At 40.7% G+C, this 25,085-nt stretch overlaps 1 protein-coding gene across 2 annotated transcripts in view; it reads right to left on the bottom strand.

The window, feature by feature from the left end:
- The window catches only part of LOC109889453 (ribosomal protein S6 kinase alpha-2), a 35,083-nt gene extending 15,014 nt beyond the window's left edge, over positions 1–20,069 (bottom strand). The window contains exons 1-8 of one of the 2 annotated variants that reach the window (XM_031804955.1): positions 19,650–20,069; positions 13,248–13,364; positions 12,874–12,955; positions 11,763–11,843; positions 9,892–9,971; positions 6,840–6,946; positions 5,584–5,621; positions 5,296–5,438 (exon numbers count right to left, since the gene is read on the bottom strand). In XM_031804955.1, the coding sequence (XP_031660815.1) occupies positions 5,296–5,438; positions 5,584–5,621; positions 6,840–6,946; positions 9,892–9,971; positions 11,763–11,843; positions 12,874–12,955; positions 13,248–13,364; positions 19,650–19,748 (747 nt within the window). In that variant the 5' untranslated portion in view covers positions 19,749–20,069. The remainder of the gene's footprint in view (positions 1–5,295; positions 5,439–5,583; positions 5,622–6,839; positions 6,947–9,891; positions 9,972–11,762; positions 11,844–12,873; positions 12,956–13,247; positions 13,365–19,649) is intronic. The other variant, XM_020480887.2, reaches the window with a different exon arrangement.
- Between the last annotated feature and the right edge of the window lie 5,016 nt (positions 20,070–25,085).

Here is a 25,085-nt window from a genome sequence, read left to right as displayed (position 1 = left end):
GCTTACTTTAAAACTCTTCCTCAACAATGGAGTGTTTAATATCAAAGGTAAGAAAATAGAAAATCCAGAAGAGGATCCTGAAATAGACCACAAAATCAATACTAGGCCCAAATTCTGTACCCTAAAGGAATACATTTGACAAGGTTTGTATTGATCTGGTTTTAATGCGAGACTAAAGTATTGAGCCTTGAAAACATTAGGGAAATATAAAGGAACTAGAGGCAGTCCCTTGTACTTTAGAGAAAGTGGAGAACTAGAGGCAGTCCCTTGTTTTTTTGCATTTTACTGCAGTGGGCTAAATCAAGGTCACACAGAGTGTTTCTTGGTAGTCTTAAAGAAATCTACTCTGAAACAAAAATATACACCTCACACACGGTTATAGACTTAAAAAAAAGAAAACACCTGTCCATGTCCCGCTCGCCGACCATAGTAGTGACTACCGAACGGCTCCCTGACTCACTCATTGCTGCTGCTCATTGGACCCTATGATCACTCCGCTACACAGCTGATGCCCCCTGGACTGTTTCGATAACATGGTACCTCATTTTGTTTATCCCCAGCCTTGACCTCAGGTCCTGTATGTGCACAACTGACCCGCTCTGCCCATTCATCGCTATTTACCCGTTGTTGTCTTAGCTCTCCCGATCAACACCTGTGATTGCTTTATGCCTCTCTCTAATGTCAATATGCCTTGTCTACTGCTGCCTCGGCTAGTTCGTATTGTTTTATTTCACTGTAGAGCCCTCAGTCCCGCTCAACATGCATTAGATAGCTCTTTTGTCCCACCCCCCACACATGCGGAGACCTCACCTGGCTTAACTGGTACCACCAGAGACGAAACCTCTCTCATCGTCACTCAACGCCTAGGTTTACCTCCACTGTACTCACATCCTACCATACCCTTGTCTGTACACTATGCCCTGAATCTATTCTACCATGCCCAGAAATCTTCTCCTTTTATTCTCTGTTCCCAAAGAACTAGACGACCAGTTCTTATAGCCTTTAGCCGTACCCTCATCCTACTCATCCTCTGGTGATGTAGAGGTTAACCCAGGCCCTATAGACCCCAGCACCACACCTATTCCCCAGGAAATATCATTTGTTGACTTATGTAACCGTAAAAACCTTGGTTTCATGCATGTTAACATCAGAAGCCTCCTCCCTAAGTTTGTTTTATTCACTGCTTTAGCACACTCCGCCAACCCTGATGTCCTAGCTGTGTCTGAATCCTGGTTAGGAAGGACCAGAAATTCTCTAATTTCCATCCCCAACTCCAACATTTTCTGCCAAGATAGAACTGCCAAAGGGGGCGGAGTTGCAATCTACTGCAGAGATAGTCTGCAGAGTTCTGTCATGCTATCCAGGTATGTGCCCAAACAGTTCGAGCTTCTACTTTTAAAAATCCACCTTTCAAGAAATACTGTTAGGTGACCTAAACTGGGATATGCTTACCACCCCAGTCAGTCATCCTTCAATCTAAGCTAGATGCCCTCAATCTCACAAAAGATCAAGGAACCTACCAGGTACAACCATAAATCCGTAAACACGGGCACCCTCATAGATATCATCCTGACCAACCTGCCCTCTGCTGTCTTCAATCAGGATCTCAGTGATCACTGCCTCATTGCCTGCGTCCGTAATGGGTCCGCGGTCAAACGACCACCCCTCATCACTGTCAAACGCTCCCTAAAACACTTCAGCGAGCAGGCCTTTCTAATCAACCTGGCCTGGGTATCCTGGAAGGATATTGATCTCATCCTGTCAGTAGAGGATGCCTTGTTATTCCTTAAAAGTGCTTTCCTCACCATCTTAAATAAGCATGCCCCATTCAAAAAAGATTGAACTAAGAACTGATATAGCCCTTGGTTCACTCCAGACTTGACTGCCCTTGACCAGCACAAAAACATCCTGTGGCGTACTGCATTAGCATCGAATAGCCCCTGCGATATGCAACTTTTCAGGGAAGTTAGGAACCAATATACACAGTCAGTTAGGAAAGCAAAGGCTAGCTTTTTCAAACAGAAATGTGCATCCTGTAGCACAAACTCCAAAAATTTCTGGGACACTAAAGTCCATGGAGAATAAGAGCACCTCCTCCCAGCTGCCCACTGCACTGAGGCTAGGAAACACTGTCACCACTGATAAATCCACGATAATCGAGAATTTCAATAAGCATTTTTCTACGGCTGGTCATGCTTTCCACCTGGCTACCCCTACCCCGGCCAACAGCTCTGCACCTCCCGCAGCAACGTACCCAAGCCCCCCACCCGCTTCTCCTTCACCCAAATCCAGATAGCTGATGTTCTGAAAGAGCTGCAAAATCTGGACCCCCTACAAATCAGCTGAGATAGACAATCTGGAACCTCTCTTTCTACAATTATGTGCCACAATTGTTGCAACCCTTATTACTAGCCTGTTCAACCTCTCTTTCATATCGTCTGAGATCCCTATAGATCGGAAAGCTGCCGCGGTCATCCCCCTCTACAGAGGGGAAGACACTCTAGACCGAAACTGTTACAGACATATATCTATCCTACCCTGCCTTTCCAAAGTCTTCGAAAGCCAAGTTAACAAACAGATCACCGACCATTTCGAATCCCACCGTACCTTCTCTGCTATGCAATCTGGTTTCTGAGCTGGTCATGGGTGCAACTCAGCCACGCTCAAGGTCCTAAACGATATCATAACCGCCATCGATAAGAGACAATATTGTGCATGTGTATTCATCGACCTGGACAAGGCTTTAAACTCTGTCAATCACCGCATTCTTATCGGAAGACCTTGGTTTCTCAAATGACTGCCTCGCCTGGTTCACCAACTACTTCTCAGATAGAGTTGTGTGTCAAATCGGAGGGCCTGTTGTCCGGACCTCTGGTAATCTCTATGGGGGTGCCACAGGGCTCAATTCTCGGGCTGACTCTTTTCTCTGTATATATCAATGATGTAACTCTTGCTGCTGGTGATTCTCTGATCCACCTCTACGCAGACGACACCATTCTGTATACTTCTAGCCATTCTTTGAACACTTTTAATAAATCTCCAGATGATCTTCAATTCCGGACAACATGCCCTCCAACTGCTCTTAAATGCTAGTAAAACTAAATGCATGCTCTTCAACCGATCGCTGCCCACACCCGCCCGCCCGACTAGCATCACTACTCTGGGCGGTTCTGACTTAGAATATGTGGACAACTACAAATACCTAGGTGTCTGGTTAGACTATAAACTCTCCTTCCAGACTCTTTAAGCATCTCCAATCCAAAATTAAATCTAGAATCGGCTTCCTATTCCACAACAAAGCCTCCTTCACTCATGCTGCTAAACATACCCTCGTAAAACTGACCATCCTACCGATCCTTGACTTCCGCGATGTCATTCACAAAATAGCCTCCCACACTCTACTCAGCAAATTGGATGTAGTCTATCACAGTGCCATCCGTTTTGTCACCAAACCCACCACTGCAACCTGTATGCTCTCGTTGGCTGGCCCTCGCTACATATTCATCTCCAATCCCACTGGCTCCAGCTCATCTATAAGTCTTTGCTAGGTAAAGTCCCACCTTATCTCAGCTCACTGGTCACCATAGCAACACCCACCCATAGTACATGCTCCAGCAGGTATATTTCACTGGTCACCCCCAAAGCCAACTCCTCCTTTGGCCGCCTTCCCTTCCAGTTCTCTGCTGCCAATGACTGGAACGAATTGCAAAAATCACTGAAGCTGGAGACTTATATCTCCATCACTAACTTTAAGCATCAGCTGTCAGAGCAGCTTACCAATCACTGCAGCTGCACACAGCCCATCTGTAAATAGCCCACTCAACTACCTCATCCCCATATTGTTATTTATTTTTGCTTATTTGCACCCCAGTATCTCTACTTGTACATCATCATCTGCACATCTATCACTCCAGTGTTAATGCTAAATTGTAATTATTTCGCCACTATGGTCTATTTATTGCCTTACCTCCCTAATCTTACTACATTTGCACACACTGTATATAGATTTTTCTAGTGTGTTATTGACTGTATGTTTGTTTATCCCATGTGTAACTCTGTGTTGTTGTTTTTGCCACACTGCTTTGCTTTATCTTGGCCAGGTCGCAGTTGTAAATGAGAACTTGTTCTCAACTGACCTACCTGGTTAAATAAAGGTGAAATAAATACAAAATAAAAGATTTAGAGTTGAAATGTATTCATGTTTGATTTTGCATCCCAGTATTACACATCACAAAAGACTGAAAAATAACAAAACCGATTGATATAAAAACACCGGATTTGACTGTTTAAAAAATAATAATGTTTATTTATTATGGAATAATGAAAAGGATGATTAACATTCCACCCATGAGACCACTAGAGGGCGATTTGGTCATTTGACCGCAGCTACAGGTAGTTGAGTAATGTGTGGATTAGTGAGCAGCAACCTGATTATACCATGTCTGGCTCTATTCAATCCACATTCATCTTGTAATTTAAGAGGACTGAATGTATGACGTATTAGTAGTGAACTACTACCATACTCGTATGCATAGTCATTATTATGCATCTTTTGTGTGACGCATTAAGATCCACATTTGGAGTATACAGATGTACTATCTTAATTTGACCAGTTTCCCACAGCAGGAATTACAATCCTGCAGCAACAGGATATGTGAATTATTATGTGGATTATAATTAATGGGAAGTAGAAAGCAAGTATGAGGGCTTGCGCACAGGCTACAACGAAAGGCGGCCAGTGCGTGGGAGAGAACATATCTGTAAATAGTTCAAAGAGTACTCATACTCAAAAGCACGAGGAGGAATACCCCAAGGAAGCCAAGATGCAAAAATAATATCATTAATTTAATCTATGCTAAAAAAATACAAAAAGTGAAAATGCAAAGTGCTAATACAAAATGAAAAGGAACAGTTATTTATTTAAGGTTTTGAGGTCGATTATAATTAATGTATATTTTTATAGGGTTGATACATTTTTCGTTAGGGCAAATCAAGTCTAAAATGTTAAAGTGGAAATTACTAACTTTAGAAGCCTTTTTAAACCTGGAAAACACTACAAATTTGCAGTTCCTGCTGTGAAGGAGAATTTTCTGCAACAACAAAGTGATCAAATTAAGATACCACATCTGGTCGTACAGGCTGTATGCGTAGTGCTACGTCCACATACTGGATGCAAGAATAATTGTACTATATGAAACTCTGCCCTGGAGATTGCGTTGCAGCAACATTGCAGCCAACCAATAGCTATAGTATGTGTGTAATGCATTATCAAAAGAAAGGGAGGGAGTTTCATACCATTAAGACGCCAAATGACCACCAGTCAGCACTCTGTGTATGTCCTCTTCTGTTGACCACCTCAGGGGCCATGTACTCTATCGTCCCGCAGAAGGAGTACGCTCGCTTGTCATGGTCTGTTGCCTCTTTACTCAACCCGAAATCTAAAACACAAAGGGACTGATGTTAAAGACGGCGGAAAACGGCCACCAGCAATGGGCTTAATGTATTCAATGTAGAGGAGAGACAACTGCTATTCCAAGGGACTACTAACGCTACTAATCTCTTTTCAAAACGGTTTTTAGTCACCTGTAATCTTGATGTGGCCCTCCTCGTCAAGAAGGATACTGTAGAGGGAAGGAATGTCACATCAATATACAGTATATCTGTATAATAGAAACACTGTATATAAAATCTTTACACCTCTCTGCTCTGTACATGTCACCCACACATTTATTGAGTGTTTGTTTGTTAGAACAAATGGATTTGTGCACAGCACACTGTGCCCTTGGGTTGCTGTCATTAATCATCAACAGTAAAGCTGGGAATAGTTTGCCCTTCAAAAAAATGCAGTCCACTGCAAATCCACTGTGGCTCAGTTGGTAGAGCATGGTGCTTGCAATGCCAAGGTTGTGGGTTCAATTCCCATGGAGTATTGGGAAAAATCTAGGCACTCGCTACTGTAACTTGCTCTGGGCAAGAGTATATACTAATGAAATATATTTTTGTAAATAAAATGAAACCTGTAAAGACGCGACACCTTCACGCATGAATTATTCCCATTGGAGAGGGAAATCAAGGAGCAGGCTGAGAGCTCTTAATTTATTTCCTCTCATCAAATCACCCTGAGAGCCAATTTACTAGTCCTGCATTCCACATTGTTAACATGAAAAATAGAGGTTGATGGAAAAGTAGACACTTTTCACATCTCAGGGGCCTAAATGTTTCCTTGTCTGATGCATTTGGAGGTCGTCAAACGTTTCCATCAACTGTACAAGCCCTCTGATAGCACTTTCAGAATAAACAGAAGGATGTGCTCACGGAGAAGACAGACAGATGCTGCCTTGATTGCACCAGAGACATGTAGATGTTTTGATAGGCACGGAGAAGACAGACAGATGCTGCCTTGATTGCACCAGAGACATGTAGATGTTTTGATAGGCACGGAGAAGGCAGCAACACAGAGCAGCAACCTTGTTTGAGCTCCTCGATCAGTATTATATGATATCAAATCAGACGGTGCTCCAGTAATCCAATGCAGTTATGTGCTTGGTCATTCCCAATCAGAATATTAATACATCTCTGAGACGAAGAAACATGCATACATGCATTCACATGCATAAAAACGGTACAATATATGGCATTTAGCAGATACTTTTATCCAAAGCAACTTACAGTCATGAGTGTATACACTTTAGGTATGGCTCAACACAGCAGGAATCGAATCCACAAACCTTGCAAGCACCACGCTCTACCAACTGCGCCAGACAGGACCACAAAGGTGGTCTTTGAACAGAGAAGTAGTCTATGGCACTGTACAGTCAGTGGGTGTACAAGTGTTTTACTTCTCTGGTTTGAGGTCTCTGTAGATGATGCCCAGACTGTGAAGGTGATCTAAGGCCAAGGCCAGCTCAGCCAGATAGAACTTCACATCCTCTTCAGTAAACATCACCTGCAAACGGACAAAGGAGAAAGACTACCAGTGACAGTCCATGAGTCATTGACAATATGCAAACAGTACACACGTGATATATGATTGTGAACATGAAAGATCATCTTTTTAAAACCTAACAGTAGCCTACATTGAAGTGTTTTAGATTGATGTGTTTTAAACAGATCAAATTTAACAGAGTGTTTTCCATTATTCCAATGTCAGGTAGCCTGAGCAAAACAAGAGCATTAGCCACAGATTGAACTCATATTGAAACTCATTAACTTGATCACAAAGCCAGCTGCTTGGAACCTCACCCAAAATATTTGCATTTAGGATGTCATAGAACCTTTGCCAAAGTTTCCTCAGTCAGAGCATGGGATTGTTGACTTCTCTCCTTGTTTACTACAGAGCTAATTTTAGCCACAGTAAGATTGATTTAGCTCCCAAATAGAATTTGTTTGGGGAATAAACCCTGCGGTGCCAAGGAGAAAATTGAATTGCCGTTAAAGTAACAAGATCCCGCCAGCACCCGTGCATCGGCTAGCTGCTCCAGATGACTGATTCCAAGACCAGCAGTAATTCATTCACATCTCAATTCCCACATGTCTCTCTGCCCAGTAGAGCACATTTAAATCCAAAGAGACAAATTGTTTACAGATTAAGTTAAACTTTATTCCAGTTGTTATCATTTACAGAATTGGTAGTAGTCACGATGACACAGCAGAGGCAGTCGTTTTAGGAAGCATGGGTGAATGCGTTTACGAAGTTGGTGGTCTATTATCCGGGCGGCAGGTTGTTTTTGTTCTGCAATAAGAATCCCCATCCCCTTAATCATTTGGTAAAACTCCCCTCAATTACCCCAACAGTTCATTACATATGATCTGTTCCAGTAGGCCTACTAGCACACCCGATTCAACCAATCAGGGGCTTGACCAGGTGGATCAGGTGTGCCAGTTGGAAATGAACAAATAAGTAGCATGGCTGGGGGTACTCTAGGAGAGGTTTGGAAATATGAGTCACTGAATCGATAGTAAGATAAGCAAGGAAGCAAAATAAAGAAAATGCTTGTTTTTCCTCCAGTCCATCACAGGCATTGTTATCTATAATGTATTCATAATAGTGGTATTATTATATGGGCTAGTGTAGGGGTGGGCAATAATTTTTACTTGTGGGCCACATTGGGATTTCGAAATTCAACGGAGGGCTGCACATTGTTTTTAGGACCGATTTGTTTGTCCAAATCAATTTGTAGGCCAGAAAATGGGTAGTTATTTGAAAATATTTCTAGTTGTAGAACTTAACGTGTGGCCTGGAGTGTTTTGAACCCCCCCAAATATATATATAGAAAAAATACTCACACTCGCCGCGGGCCAGTTTGAATTATATGATATCAAATCAGACGGTGCTCCAGTAATCCAATGCAGTTATGTGCTTGGTCATTCCCAATCAGAATATTAATACATCTCTGAGACGAAGAAACATGCATACATGCATTCACATGCATAAAAACGGTACAATATATGCCATTGGTTTGACTATCCCTGGGTTAGTGGATGGATTCAGGAGTAATGAATCAACAGAACAGAGGAGGTATTGTAATCTGACTGATAGGGACAGAGGTTGTTTCTGCGATGAGGTGTGGCCCACTGGTGCAAACAGGCAATTAAGTTGAGTGAAAGAGCATGAGAAATGTCAAGATTAAAGGACTGGTCAAAAATAATAATAATTAACCTGGGTTGTTCACTTGAAAACACTCCACTGTTTATTACTGAAGTTCTTCTTTCAGCTCACTCTGTAAACAGTACATGGACATTCAGAGATGCTGAATAGCAAGATTAAAGCAAAGCCAATTAAGGCAAAACCAATATCATTCAGAGTGTGTTTGGACCAAATCGTAGAGGCGGCAGGTAGCCTAGTGGTTAGAGCTTTGGGCCAGTTACCGAAAGGTTGCTGGATTGAATCACCGAGCTGACAATGTAAAAATGTGTTGTTCTGCCCCTGAACAAGGTAGGTAACCTACTGTTCCCTGGTTGGCTGTCATTGTAAATAAGAATTTGTTCTTAACTGAATTGCCTAATTAAATAAAGCTAAACAAATCACCAGCCCATTCATTATTAAACACACACATTGACTAGGCTATTGATCACTGGGGAAAATTATTTGATGAAGCTACAACTCGAAATATACTATACCTATTCAATCACAACGACATGTGCACCAAGAGACTTAGCATTCTAAATGTGCCCAAGTCAATTGGAGATTGATTGTGTGAACTGATTGCGTGAAATTTGATTAATGATGCAGTAATTATAATCAATTATATTATAATCAGAGCGCTGCTGCTTTCTTGAAGCAACCTTTTAGGATTTGCTGTGGTGGCCGTCTGCAAAGTTGTTTCCACGGGAAGCAAAAAGTCAAAATTACCATGACACAAGCTTAATTAAATGTAAAAGGCTTTGAAAATAAAATGATTGCGGTATGCTCAGTGTTCAGTTGACATTTCACAGAGATACTCTTGTTTTTGTCAGAACTCTTCTAAAAAGAACAGGAGTTTTGCATTAATATGAAAACTGTAAACTAAAATGTGAAAATACAATGTCATGTCTCAAAATCGATATATATATCCTACCTCTATATTGTTTTATGCCCTCCGAATTTGAGAAGAAAGATGACGAGTTCAACTGTGAGCCTGTCAGTTAGCCTTAATTCTCGCACAGCATCCAGCCAAGCTGTGACTATAATGTGGCCTCCATTCATTTAGTCATCCTAATATTGGCCATCCTACAAGGGTAACAACTCTAATAACTTTTGAACGGATTATGATAGAGGCATTTGTTTTTTTACTCATTGGTCAAAGGGTGTTTTTGATTGGACACAATACATCATGTGGTGATTGAATGTATTAATAAAACAGTGAATTAGGGAGCAGTAAGCCCTCACAGTGACTAACATGACTGACTGACCTCTTTGGAAAGCCGTGTGAAGAGGTCTCCCCCTCGGAGGAAGTCTAGAATCAGATACAACTTCCCTTCCGTCTGAAAGGCTGGGCCAAAACAACATCACAATGGTCACTCAACACATATTATCCTTCGCTACATGACATGGAATAAAAGGAAAACACTCTAAATGTGAATCAGACTTATATGAGAGGTTGTACTGCTTCAAGGCATGCGTGGCAAGGGACATCTTTCTTTCCTGGTCTAATTTTGAGATAAACATGTAAATAGAAAAACAGATATGGTCTCCTCCTCTAGTATTGCTTGTATTTGGCTTGTTGAGTGTATCTGTTTACCAGAGGCTGCTGTGGCAATACTCAGAGCAATACTCTCTGTTTACCAGAGGCTGCTGTGGCAATACTCAGAGCAATACTCTCTGTTTACCAGGGGCTGCTGTGGCAATACTCAGAGTAATACTCTCTGTTTACCAGGGGCTGCTGTGGCAATACTCAGAGCAATACTCTCTGTTTACCAGGGGCTGCTTTGGCAATACTCAGAGCAATACTCTCTGTTTACCAGGGGCTGCTGTGGCAATACTCAGAGCAATACTCTGTTTACCAGAGGCTGCTGTGGCAATACTCAGAGCAATACTCTGTTTACCAGAGGCTGCTGTGGCAATACTCAGAGCAATACTCTCTTTTTACCAGGGGCTGCTGTGGCAATACTCAGAGCAATACTCTCTGTTTACCAGGGGCTGCTGTGGCAATACTCAGAGCAATACTCTGTTTACCAGAGGCTGCTGTGGCAATACTCAGAGCAATACTCTCTGTTTACCAGGGGCTGCTGTGGAATTATTCAGAGCAATACTCTCTGTTTACCAGGGGCTGCTGTGGAATTACTCAGAGTAATACTCTCTGTTTACCAGGGGCTGCTGTGGAATTACTCAGAGCAATACTCTCTGTTTACCAGGGGCTGCTGTGGAATTATTCAGAGCAATACTCTCTGTTTACCAGGGGCTGCTGTGGAATTACTCAGAGCAATACTCTCTGTTTACCAGGGGCTGCTGTGGAATTACTCAGAGCAATACTCTCTGTTTACCAGGGGCTGCTGTGGAATTACTCAGGGCAATACTCTCTGTTTACCAGGGGCTGCTGTGGAATTACTCAGAGCAATACTCTCTGTTTACCAGGGGCTGCTGTGGAATTACTCAGGGCAATACTCTCTGTTTACCTGGGGCTGCTGTGGCAATAGTCAGAGCAATACTCTCTGTTTACCAGGGGCTGCTGTGGAATTACTCAGAGCAATACTCTCTGTTTACCAGGGGCTGCTGTGGAATTATTCAGAGCAATACTCTCTGTTTACCAGGGGCTGTTGTGGAATTACTCAGAGCAATACTCTCTGTTTACCAGGGGCTGCTGTGGAATTATTCAGAGCAATACTCTCTGTTTACCAGGGGCTGCTGTGGAATTATTCAGAGCAATACTCTCTGTTTACCAGGGGCTGCTGTGGAATTACTCAGAGCAATACTCTCTGTTTACCAGGGGCTGCTGTGGAATTACTCAGAGCATGCTGATAAACAAGGAGGTGAGGTGCTTTGAGATGAGTGACGGCTTTCGCTGTCTGAAGGGCTCCAGACGTCACTGAAATGTTTAGAGAGACGTGCCAAGCTTTATAAAACGCTTGGAGAGTTATTCAATGCAAGATCCAACTACATTTAATATCAAAATATGTTTCTGCCTGATGTCTGACGGCAGACCCATTCTAACATCACCTAAATAAAGACAATCTGGTTCCATAATTATTTGCCCATTTTAAAAACAGGGTTTTCAGTTTAGACCTGTCAGTGTCTGTTCTATGTATGTGTGCCAGTCAGAACATGGTTGCGTCGATGAGCTCACCGTAATGGAGTTTGACTATGAACGGGTGATTGACTTCAGCCAGAATATCTCTCTCCATTTTGGACCGCACCCGATCCCGGACTGAAAAACAGACAAAGCATATCAAAGTAGTGGTAATGAGTTAGATACTTGTAGAACTGAATAGATGTTGACGAAAGCTATACTTATTGAAACCCTTACAGTTGGGCCGGTATCCGTTGATACTGTATAAAATACCTCAGGTTTGAATTTCTATACTGTCAAAGCTGTTGAAACTATGAGACCTCCCAACCATGCATGAGTAAGGCATTTCCCTCACTAGTCAGCCACTGATCTGATCCTGAAGGGGGAACATCGTAGTATAATATAGACAGCTGCTTTCTGCTAATCTATCTGCATTACCTAAGCCTTCTTCCTAGGTCACCTGTGAAATGGAAGTCAGCTACTTCCTTATGAATTATTTTGTGTTAAAATCGTAACATTGGAAGCCTCCCTTCAATCACCTGTACTGCAATGCAGAATATTATGCCAGTTTCCTCTTGCAATGGCTCTCTGCCTTGCAGTGAGGACACTCCTGCAGCTGTGCCTGTTTTATGTAAGCAAGGAGGACATCATCTCACTTTCCTGAGACAGGGACAAAAGGCTACATTTCATTTTTTAGAGCTGATTAAAAAAAGTAATGTTTTTGACTGAGATTTGTTGAGTATAGGAAACATAATATATATTTTCTTACTTATGTAGAAAAAACTGTTTGTCTGGATCGGGACTTCGATCATGTCTGTTTACTGTAATAATCAATCATTTTGGTCATGCTCTTATCCAAAGCGACTTACAGGAGCAATTAAGGTTAAGTGCCTTGCTCAATGGCACATCGACAGATTTTTCATCTAGTTGGCTCAGGGATTCGAACCAGCAACCTTTGTTACTAGCCCAACGCTCTTAACCGCTAGAATCTTCCTGCCCCAATCATACCCTGATCATTTTACTGTAATAGTCAATCATACCCTGATCATGTCTGTTTACTGCAATAATCAATCATACCCCGATGATGTATGTTTAATGTAATAATCGATCTTAGCTAGCTTGGGCTGATGAAAAACATACAACTCTTCGAAAGTATCATAATAAGTACCTTTTAGTGTTGCTTTCCTTAACACTTTCATGGCATAAAGCTGTCCTCTGTCAGAGCCTCTGATTTTTCTCACCAGGAACACCTGTGGATGACATTAATATCAAATCAAATCAAATCTGTATACACAGATTTGCAGGTGTTATAGCAGGTGCAGTTAAATGCTTATGTTACTAGCTTCAACAGGGAAGTAGAATGTCTCTCAAATACAAAACTAATACACACACCCAAAAATATCTGAAAATCTGATTGCAAAATTAACAGTAATGCCAGATTGAACACTAGGGGAAAGGGTCACAAATGTACAGTACACATACAACACAGAGTAGGTATAACATACTTTAGATCCAAACACCTTAATCAAGGTATATGCTTACCTTTCCATAGGAGCCTTGGCCTAGCACTTTCAGCAGCTCAAACTGGGAGGGGTCTGCCTTTTCAAATCCCTCTTTGGTGTGCTGGCTGATGTCAATCTCTTTCAGGATGCCATCATCCTGCAGGGAAACAAATGGCCCACATATCAAACCAAGCAAGTGATGACAGGAATAGAGAGAACACCCATGTTGTTCCAGAGACACCGGGAGAGCCAGAGAGAGGGATTTAGACAGATGTCCAACCTCGGGAAGTCCCATTTAATCAGAGCCAACAGAGACTAGTCAACTTTAACAACGAATTGAGATGGCACAGCCAGCATCACGAGTAGACCAGAATAACCAGAAGAAACTAGGCATGACTATGAGGATAGAACAGTGCTACCACACTCTCTGCCCTTAGTATCCTCAATGTCCACACATAACATAACTGGTAACAATAGGAGGGTTTGAAACAGGTGTTGTAGGCTACCAATCAGAGGGTGACCTTGTCCACAGAACCACTGAGGTATAATAAGAACCAGCCAGTAGTCCATCCTGTTCCCCTCGTGTCAGGGGAGATTAGTGTGAGCACGTTTTGCGTGAGTGGGGCTGTGTGGCTGGCAGTAGAGCGAGCGCTCGGGCTATTAATGCTGTCTTCATGGCGTGCTTCTGAAATGTGCCGACCACAGCATGTGAGAGTCCTGCCCTGACCGTCGCTGATTGATGCAGAATCTGTCACGCTGACACAGCTGAGAGCCTGGTAAAACTGACTTCTCACTCACAGCAAAACAAATACAACAAACAGTCACATAACCCTTTGTATACAATATGTTGTTGGGATGGAATAAAAAGGATGCTTTTCAAATCCACACATGCAGATTTGTCTCTTCTGATGTATGTTAATCTATAGCTTCTCCTCCTCTATACCATGTTGAACAGAGCATTGAATAGGAAGAAAATCATGTATCATGTGGATTTTCAAGAATAAATGGGTTAAGGATGACCTCTGTGGGGGCTCTAGAAAATAAAATCTAATAAATGAAACAATGGGATTACAAATGCTCCCAGTCCATCTGTAGCTATTCAACGTGTCAGTTCCATAGGGACAGTGGGCTTTTCATCCTATCCAAACCTCCAACACCTCAACACTCTGCTGTTCAAACTGGAAAAAAAGAACGCAGGTTGCAATTAGTCATGATGCCTTGTGCAAGCAGTGATATCTCACATTAACCAGTACACTATCTATTCATACTAGTTAAAACACCTGTGATTGATTTAGAATAATTGGTAGCAAACTACAGAGAATGGCTATTATTATCCTAAAGATCAAACAAACGTTACGAGGAAGAAAAAGCAACAATAGTCCTACCAATCAGAAAGAAAGCCAGTAAGGATTTGGCCTAGTTCCACATAGCAGAATTTCACACTATTCTAAAATCCTGGAATGGGATAGAATGAAACATCTACCTGTGAGGGGAGTCTAACAGGTAGTACTAGTAGGTTTTTACAGTATCCAATCAGTCGGTTGTTAAATCAGTCTTTTTGAAAATAAACTCTAGTGATGATAATCTTATTGAATCAAAAGTATAAACAACCCTTGTCCAATTACTACTCTTTGCCAATAAACATGGACAACAGCGTGACATGTTGCGTAGTGTATCATGAATACCACGGTTTGTTATCTGGGTCAACAGCTTATGATGGTGTGTATTTCTAAATAATCTCTTTGACTGAAAAGGTAAACTTGGCAAAATGGCTCAGTTAGTTGGATCATGGTGCTTGCAATACAATAATTGTGGGTATGATTCCTACATGGTCCACATGGATAAAAACATCTGGTAAATGCTTCCGCTCAATAGTATCTTGGTAGTTCTAATGTAAACTCTGATAGCAGCTATAACAGTTTACTATGGCAGACAATCACCATGCATTCCATCCCATTCATGCTGTTTGTAAAGTCTGATCCTCCTACTTAGAAGTAGCCTGCCCTACACTGTGTCAAAATAGGAATAAAGTTAAATGTTACCGCAGAAGTTCATCTCTCCCATTATAGTTCATCTCTCCAATAATCTCAGTATAATGGAATAAAACAGTCAAACAGTCCTATGAGTCTCGACCTGACTTAGTGCCAGATTCTTCCTCCTTAAGAAAACACTGACCTCCAGAATCATCCTTCATTTCATGTGCCTGGGTACTTAAAGGTCAAATGTAGACGTTTTTATCTCAATTAGAGGTCGACCGATTATTCGGAATGGCCTGTTAATTTGGGCTGATTTCAAGTTTTCATAACAATCGGAAATTGGTATTTTTGGACACCGATTTGGTTCCGTATTTCACTGAAATAATAAATGTTTTGTTTTCGAAATGATAGTTTCCTGATTCGACCATATTAATGACCAAAGGCTCATATTTCTGTGTGTTATGTTATAATTAAGTCTATGATTTGATATTTGATAGAGCAGTCTGACTGAGCGGTGGTAGGCAGCAGCAGGCTTGTAAGCATTCATTCAAACAGCACTTTTGTGTGTTTTGCCAGCAGCTCTTCCCTGTGCTTCAAGCATTGCGCTGTTTATGACTTCAAGCCTATCAACTCCCGAGATGAGGCTGGTGTAACCGATGTGAAATGGCTAGCTAGTTAGCGTGGTGCGAGCTAATAGCATTTCAATCGGTTACGTCACTCGCTCTGAGACTTGGAGTAGTTGTTCCCCTTGCTCAGCAAGGGCCGCAGCTTTTGTGGAGCGATGGGTAATGAAGCTTCGAGAGTGGCTGTTGTCGATGTGTTCCTGGTTCGAGCCCAGGTAGGGGAGAGGAGAGGGACGGAAGCTATACTGTTACACTGGCAATGCTAAAGTGCCTATAAGAACATCCAATAGTCAAAGGTATATGAAATACAAATGGTATAGAGAGAAATAGTCCTATAAATACTATATTAACTACAACCTAAAACCTCTTACCTTGGAATATTGAAGTTTCATGTTAAAAGGAACCACCAGCCTTCATATGTTCTCATGTTCTGAGCAAGGAACTTAAAAGTTAGCTTTATTACATAGCACATATTGCACTTTTACTTTCTTCTCCAACACTTTGCTTTTGCATTATTTAAACCAAATTGAACATGTTTCATTATTTATTTGAGGCTAAATAGATTTTTATTGATGTATTATATTAAGTTAAAATAAGTGTTCATTCACAATTGTTGTAATTGTCATTATTACAAATAAAATGTAAATCGGCCGATTAATCGACATCGGCCTCTTTTGGTCCTCCAATAAATCGGTATCGGCGTTGAAAAATCATAATCGGTCGACCTCTAATCTCAATATCAAATAATTTCTGGGTAAGAATGAAGTACCTTACTGTGGTTGTTTTCAATTAAAATGGTAAAAAAAAAATACTATAGCTTCTTAGCAAAGAGCAATTTCTCAAGTAATACTTTTTCTAGGACTGTCTGGGAGTGGTCTGAGTCGGGAGGGATAACTGAAAACTAGCTGTTATTGGCAAAAAGAGGTTTGGAACGCTTTCTTATTGGTCTATTAACTAATTTACCACCTGGTGATGTCACCAGGCAGGCCAAAACTCCTTCCCACAAAAAACAGGCTGAAATTTCAGGCAGTCTTTTCAAACAGCTCTAAAAGGACATTATCATAATTTACCCAAGTTCACAGTATTATTCCAACCTCAGTCTGGAAATATATATAAAACACAGGACAGTCACGTATTTGACTGCACTGGGCCTTTAAAATAGATATGCTAACTGCAATACCTCTTTGGCCTCAATATTGATTGGCGCCATCTTTAACCAACTGATTGAGTTGGTCAATGCCACACATCTGTAAAGACCCTAGTCTCAGGCCTAAACAATATGTTTTCTTAATGACATCTAGCAAAAAGGGTGTCTTCAGCCAAATATTTATGAATTAAGTATATATTAATGACAATGACAATATAATGAAAATCACTTAGCGATTTGCTAAATAGCATCCATTTCTTGTACAATTCCTGATACAGCCAGGATTACTCATGAGGCAATCATACCCCATGATGTCACGAGCACTGTCATATCTAAATCCATCAGCTATTGTCTCCGTATATTTATTTGTATGTACAGTAAGTTAATCATGCTTAGTATGCCTCAGTGTATTGCAGATGATTTCCAGACTGATTAAATGTTTGGTAGAACCTAGTTTGAAATATCATGTCTAGTGTGTAATGTGGATTGAGGTTTTGTAGATGATGGTTGAATCAACGTTGTTTCCACAACATTTCAACAAAACAATTATATGTGATGGAAAACCGATTGGATTTGCAAAAAGTCATCAACTTAAGGGAATTTTGTCTTTTTTTTTTACACAATGTTTAACCTAAATCCAATGACATGATGAAATGTTTTGGGTTCACGTTGAATTCACATTAGTTGACAACTCAACCAAATGTAAATCAAAAGTAGACATTGAAATGACGTCTCTGGCCAGTGGGAACATATTATCTCAGAGAGGCTGGTCGGTCTGCACATCTTGTTATGACACAGTCAGAAAGGATTACAAAGAGCCGTCAAAGTGAATCTCATTGCTACTGATAACTGCACACAGACATAGAAGCATTCTGTAACACAAACAGTCACAAGCAGTGACATATCTACAACCCCCAAGCAATGTTTACACCAGGGATGGGCAACTTTGATGGAGGTGGGGGCCACAAATACTAAACTCATCATGAGGGGCCACAGTTGCTCACGGGTCTGCGTAACCACACTGAGACTCTTTGACCCTCTTATGAGGTCTTAACTTTGAATTCATTGAGGCAGGTATGTCAACACTGGTCATTTTAACAGCAAGTTACTTGAAAGCTCAGCAAGAAAGGACTAAATTGAATGACAAAGTGTTCACAGCGGTTAGAAACTGTTTCTACAATACGTAGAAAAAAGAGGATAGGAATGAGGTTAAATTGGGATAGAGAACTTGTTTTGTGTATTTGCATGTCAAATTCGCAAAAATGAATTTACATGTAAATTACCATTCAAGTATTTTGTATGGTATTGTTTAGTATGGTACAGAGTTCCACTGATTGTAATTTAATAGGATATAGTGTGTGTTTCCACCACTTTAGTCATCTAACTATGTGGGAATCCCTTGTTGTGCCTTTAATCATCGGGCAACATTCAGCACCATGGACAGTACCGCAATCAACGCAAATGGACAAAAGACTGATGGCAAATTCAGCCCCATGGCCGCTGAACAGCACCGTGTCCAGGTAGCTTTACAATATGGTGAATCAAAAGATGAAGATTACAATCACCAGGGTCGTGGTTGGATTGGATAGGTGTGTCTATGGATTCCAATTCCCCTTTGTAATATTGTAAAAAACTAGGCCTACAGAATAAAGTGAAGATCATTGGAAATCGGTCTACTGCTCTCTTGGTTTCCTGATTCAATATTTTCCTCCAAATCTAATAAATAATGAATTATTTGAAAGGGTCAATCTGCTGTTAAAACAATAACAATGCGGGTAAACAAGGTATGGATGGAGCTGGAGAAATTTAACCTCTAACCTTCATAGATGGGGCTATACATGCAAGGACTGACCATCCATGAGATCAAAATGATAGTTTTGATTACAAGTTCATATTTTGGATTCTGATGGGGTTTAACAGTTGAACTAAGCTCATGAGGCAAAATAAGTTATATTCTTCAAGAATCAATAAAAGTAGCCCACATAAAAGTAACCAAAAAATGCCCCTAATAAGCAAATAGGCCTAGCTACACCAAACTCAGAATGCATTAGGCCTATATTAGGCTTAACATTTTTCAAATAAAATGTAAAAAACTAGCTACAAATCAACAGAGCGCGGCAGGGAATTTATTCAACAAGCAAAGTAACTTAGTCCATAAAATATCATTTGGCTTGTAATAGTAGAATAGCCTACAGGAAACATACTCAGGTATCGTGATTGAATTCATTTTAAGGTAGCTAGGTACAGACAACAACATATCACAGTCATAGTAAGTCAAACGTTCCTTAATAAAGCAGCTATCAGCAAAGTCATTGCTAGTAAGACAAGACAAGTGCAGGTGTTTGTGCAAGAAAGGCAGGAACACCTGTAGGCCTATCTGTCAGATTCAGACTTGTTGTGGCACAGCAATACCAGGCTATACAGAATTCAACATGATTATTTTAGCATGAAAATGTTGCGCCATGGTAGGTTAAAAGCTTGTCAAAATACTGAAATTGCACTGGCAAGTGTAGCCTAATATCATGTCAGGTGTATAACAGCAAAACAACACCTGTAAGGTTCCACAAAACAGCCTACAGCCTTCCACAATATCATTGAGTGACAGCAGTAGCTAAATCACACCATTAGCAAACAAAGATTCTACGTTATGGCGCACACACGTGACACAAAATAGCAATACACAACAATATACTAACCTCCAATCTGCAGAGGTTCGAGCTTTTGGACCGTGACTTCTTCCGAAGGTAGACGGAAAACCATCTCCTAACTGTAAATTTCCGCATGTTCGTGTCCATTGCGCCCTGCTTCAGATCTGCATTTCAGATCAGATCAGCACTGGCATTTTATATTTTCTCAACAACTATAGATCAGTAAACAACACAGGGGATTTAGCGTCCTCCCAGTCACTTCTAATCCATACTTCCTATACGGCAGATAAACAGCCACCAGGAAAACCTTTGCGATTTGGTCACCGTTGACACCGCCGCAGTGTCTGTCCTTCCTTACTACCGCGCAATGCTTTGATTTGACAGTGGCATCCAAGCAGCAGTGATTCTGGCGAGTGTCCTCAGCACCCGCCGCTATCTCTTGCGTCCCGCTGAATCAGCACGTGCAGTGAGTGATGCAATGTGAGCGATGGCCTCCTTCCTCCTCCCCAACATTCGGATTCTACATTTCGCGCCCAATCAAACAGCACGTTCACCGTTGGTAGTCTAGTAGAAAACTCCCCTTCTCGATCAAGAGAGAGCAGCTAATCCACATGTTCATGTTGGTGGACACTGCAGAGAGCAGCATGCCATGTTGGTATGATGCCCAGTGAAATGCTGAGGTCTCATCTGTCATCATCAGGCATGTTAGGGATGCATGGACCACAGGGGAATGTGTGGTAGTGTTTGTAAAAGGGTTATAAGAAGATGACTAGGTTAAGAAAAGGCAAACCACGTTTAGGATGCCTGTAATATAACCTGTATGCCCCATGGGTTACATTTAGTTGGTAAATCAGTCAATTGAAATGGATAACCCATTGCATAAAGCTGGATCTTGATAGTGTGCATTGATAATCCTAATTGACCTCTGAGGAGTAGCTCATTATATAATGTGCATTAGATTATCAATATGGCAGCCATTAGGCTCCATTAGGCCTACCACCTAACCCCATGACCTAGCCTTTTGGGGGCCCTAAACAAGATTTGGTTGCCCACCCACACACTGTTAGTGGCCCCCCTTTGTCAAGGTGGAGAGAAAAATGTTATACCGTATATTTCCTGCAATTCTACACATTTAGCCATGGGGAGTATATTTTCGTAGCAGTTTTAAAGCAAGCTTTGTGTAATTCTACACATTTACCATGGGGCGGAGAGAAATGTTTGCAATTTTGTTAAAAATGTATTGCAATTCTACACATTTCTCAAGACTTATGTCATGTTAATGATATCTGAGTGAGAGTGACTAACACAATCAACGGAACCTTCTGAAGGTCAGGGCCCCTGGGCACCTGCCCTGCATGCCCGGTCAGTATTTGACCATGATTACTACATGTTTAGATAGTGCCTTCAAAAAGTATTCACACCCCTTGAACTTTTCCACTTTTTGTTGTGTTACAGTCTGAATTTAAAAGGGATTCAATTGAGATTGTGTGTCACTGGCCTACACAGAATACCCAATAAAGTCAAAGTGGAATTATGTTTTTTGAAACTTTTACAAATTAATAAAAAATGAAAAGCTGAAATGTGTATTCAAACCCTTTGTTATGGCAAGCCTAAATAAATTCAGGAGTAAACATTTGGAGTTGCTTACCAAGATGGCATTGAATGTTCCTGAATGGCCTAGTTAAAGCTTTGACTTAAAATCGTCTTGAAAATCTAGGTTGACAGAGCTTGAAGAATTAAAAACAAATGTGAAAATATTGCACTATCCAGGATAGCAAAGTTCTCAGAGACTTACCTAGAAAGACTCACAGCTGTAATCACTGCCAAAGGTGATTCTAACATGTATTGACTCAGGGGAGTGAATACTTATATAAATTCAATATTTCAGTATTTTATTTTCAATACATGTGCAAAAACATCTGGGGGTTTATGGGGGTATTGTGTGTAGATGGGTGAGAGAAAACAAATATTTAATCCATTTTGAATTCAAGCTGTAACACAACAAAATGTTGAATAAGGTGTATGAATACTTTCTGAAGGCACTATAGCTGGCTAGACTAACTTACCAGTCTAAAATGTTTTTGCTGACATGCCAATTTGATTGATTGTCAGTGACTGACATAACAAGAGAGAAACTGCTGATGCACCAAATTTAGAAATTGTACCCTCTGTATTCTACTATTCTAACTCTCAATAGTAAGTTGAGAACCTGACTGAGTTCCTAAAATATGATTATTATTTACTTATTTTGTCAGGGGCCCCCTAGTGTCTGGTGGCCATAAGCGACCACTTATGTTGCTTATGCCTGGAGCCGGCTCTGTCCATGACCTGTCTCTATAGAGGCCTACCACCTAACCCTATGACCGTGGCGATAGAGGCTTACCACCTAATCCTATGACCTGTGTCCATAGAGGCCTATCACCTAACCCTATGACCGGTCTCTATAGAGACCGGTCATAGGTAGAGATTGTGTAGAGATTGTTTATGAAATCATGCATTAGGCCTACATTATAGTGAGACTGTCTTTGCAGCTGGTTAAAGTGGTACCTAAACCAATGCTCTAAACAAGGAGGGATGAAATGCATGTACAAATCTGATGATGCTTACATAGTCACCCTCATAGGTAGAGATTGTGTAGAGATTGTTTATGAAATCATGCATTAGGCCTACATTATAGTGAGACTGTCTTTGCAGCTGGTTAAAGTGGTACCTAAACCAATGCTCTAAACAAGGAGGGATGAAATGCATGTACAAATCTGATGATGCTTACATAGTCACCCTCACTGAAACCTTCAAATATAAAAAAATGTCTCCTGCATGTGCAGCTCAGAGGTAACGAAGTGAGAAATACCCAGTGCACTTCATTTTTTTCAACACTCAGATGTTTCACATCCATCAGAGCATGCACTGCAAAATGCTTATATGAACATCCAGACATTGCCTATGTCTGGGACTGGTGGTATTAGATTGCATCAGAAGTACAACCAAACAGTGGTAACGGTTGTTACCGGCCTTATAGGGATGCTTGCATTCGTTCTCATAAAGGGGATAATGTCTCTGAGAATAATGAGTTATGTACTGTACATAATTCTGAGGCCATGGGAGGACATCTCTGATCTATCCCTGATCCAGAGGCCTTGGGAGGACAGGACACCAGAAGCTGTCAGAGAACATACACAACTTCCCATAAACCTGTAAATTAAAACTTCTTTGGGATCGGTGTCCCGTTTACGGGACGGTTGAGCTAACGTAGGCTAATGATATTAGCATGAGGTTGTAAGTAACAAGAACATTTCCAAGGACAGAGATATATCTGATATTGTCAGAAAGCTTAAATGAGTGCACAATTTTGAACATGAAGTTAATAAACAAATTACAAATTTGGGCAGTCTTGATACAAAATGTTGAACAGAAATACAATAGCTCATTGGATCAGTCTAAAACTTTGCACATACACTGCTGCCACCTAGTGGCCAGAATCTAAATGACACCTGGGCTGGAATAATACACTATGGCCTTGCTTTTGCATTTCAAAATGGTAAAAAAAAATGTTTTACTTATCTTTTACTCAATCTATTGTGTTATATTCTCCTACATTCCTTTCACATTTCCACAAACTTCCAAAAGTGTTTCCTTTCAAATGGTACAAAGAATATGCATATCCTTGCTTCAGGGCCTGAGCTAGAGGCAGTTAGATTTGGGTTTAAGAATCTTGACATTTTGACCAAATCTTACGGTGAACAAATTATTGCAGTTTACAAAGACCAAATGTAGTACTCTTCCATAAAGCGTTTACATTTCGTCAGCGTCTACAGCTGCTGTTCGTGTAAAGCAGAGCCATACTTTTATAGTCGACAAGGCTTCCATACTTAGCAGGTGGTCTGTCTACAGTAAATGTGAACATTTCCATATTATCTAATTCCTTTGAACATCACAATGCATGACTTATCTCTGCCTCTGGCCATCTGCAGGACTGACTGCAATTTATTACGCCTTGGTGGGTGGGGCCATCTGCGGGATTGACTGTAATTTATTACGCCCTGGTCGGTGTGATATTTGCAAGTACAAACAGAAACATCTAAGTGATCCTGCTAAAATCTGTCCGTATGTTAATATCTGTGAAATGCTAAAATAACGAGATAATGAGTCATCCACAAATGTGGCAATGGCACACAACATCATACCTAGAAAAAGCCAAAGACAGAATGCGCTCTTTAGATTAGATTGTCATGGAGTACTGTCTGACAAAGATAATAAAGGTCTCAAAACCAATCGTTCATATCTATGGAGAGTCACTGCAGTGACTATATTAAGTACCGTTGGCACTTCAAAACAATGTCAGGATTTGAAATGTAAACCCACTTTAAAAAGTCAACACCTTATTTTGCAATGACAGTGTCAAGACTTCAAAGAATATACTTTAGTGCTTTCTTTATGCCTCCCAAAGTTTTTAGGGATTGTAGTTTTTGATAAAACAAAAAGACTGTAAAATCACCAGTAATTCAGCTAAAATGTGTTTAATTAAGGAAATCTGTTCCGAAGTATTCCCACAAATAAATAAAAGAGACTCGTTCGTGTCTCAATGTAATCAAAGTATAACATTATTGTTACTTTCAAATACAATCATATTTTTTGGTGGTCTATTTGCAGTGTACAAATTATTACAATTATGTTCCTGACCCCCGACAAATATCGTCCTTCGGTTACACCTGCTTTAGTGGATATAAGCACCTAAAATGTTCCCTTTAGAGCAACTGTATAGCAAAAGTGTTGCTGTCTTGTTTCACAAAAAAACCCAGAGGATATCATTCAAAAAGCTTTACCATGTCTGTATTGACATACCCGCTTTCCATACAGTAATTTACCTGGAAGAGATCGAACCATCTTGGTTTCTTATATCTGACTAGGATTCATGATGCAGCACTCCTATTACAGTAAATCTTCCAAGTTGAAATAATGTTCTAAGCATCTGTTCAAGAAGACACGCTATGTGGAAATGCTTCATTTTAGATTCAGGCGGTGTAAGAAACAATTCAGTCACCACTTCAGTTTGTACAGCAGCCATTAGGACATTCTCACTCTGAGAATACAGATGGAATGTGGGAGTTATCATGCAAACAATTCCTCATAGGTTCCACACAACACCAGTAGGTTCTATCTACTATACTTACATTGCCAAGACACATTGATCACATCCAATAAGGCGAGTACAGTACATCAAGCTGTGGATCCTAAACCATGCTCCTCCCAAGTATGTATTGCATTTTTACAATTCAAAACTTCTGGAATACACTGAAGAGACTGTCACATCAGCAACCTTTTCAAATATAGTGCCTATAGAAAGTCTACACCATCCATTCAAAAAGTCTACCTTTTGTAGCCTTAGAGTGCATTCAGAAAGTAGTCAGACCCCTTGACTTTTTCCACATTTTAGTTACGTTAACACCTTATTCTAAAATGGATTAAATTGTTTCCCCCCCTCAT

The sequence above is a fragment of the Oncorhynchus kisutch genome, linkage group LG25 (genome assembly GCF_002021735.2).
Source record: "Oncorhynchus kisutch isolate 150728-3 linkage group LG25, Okis_V2, whole genome shotgun sequence".
Lineage (NCBI taxonomy): Eukaryota > Metazoa > Chordata > Actinopteri > Salmoniformes > Salmonidae > Oncorhynchus > Oncorhynchus kisutch.
The sequence above is the reverse complement of the archived record's forward strand: the minus strand, read 5'-3'. Positions and strand labels throughout refer to the sequence as shown.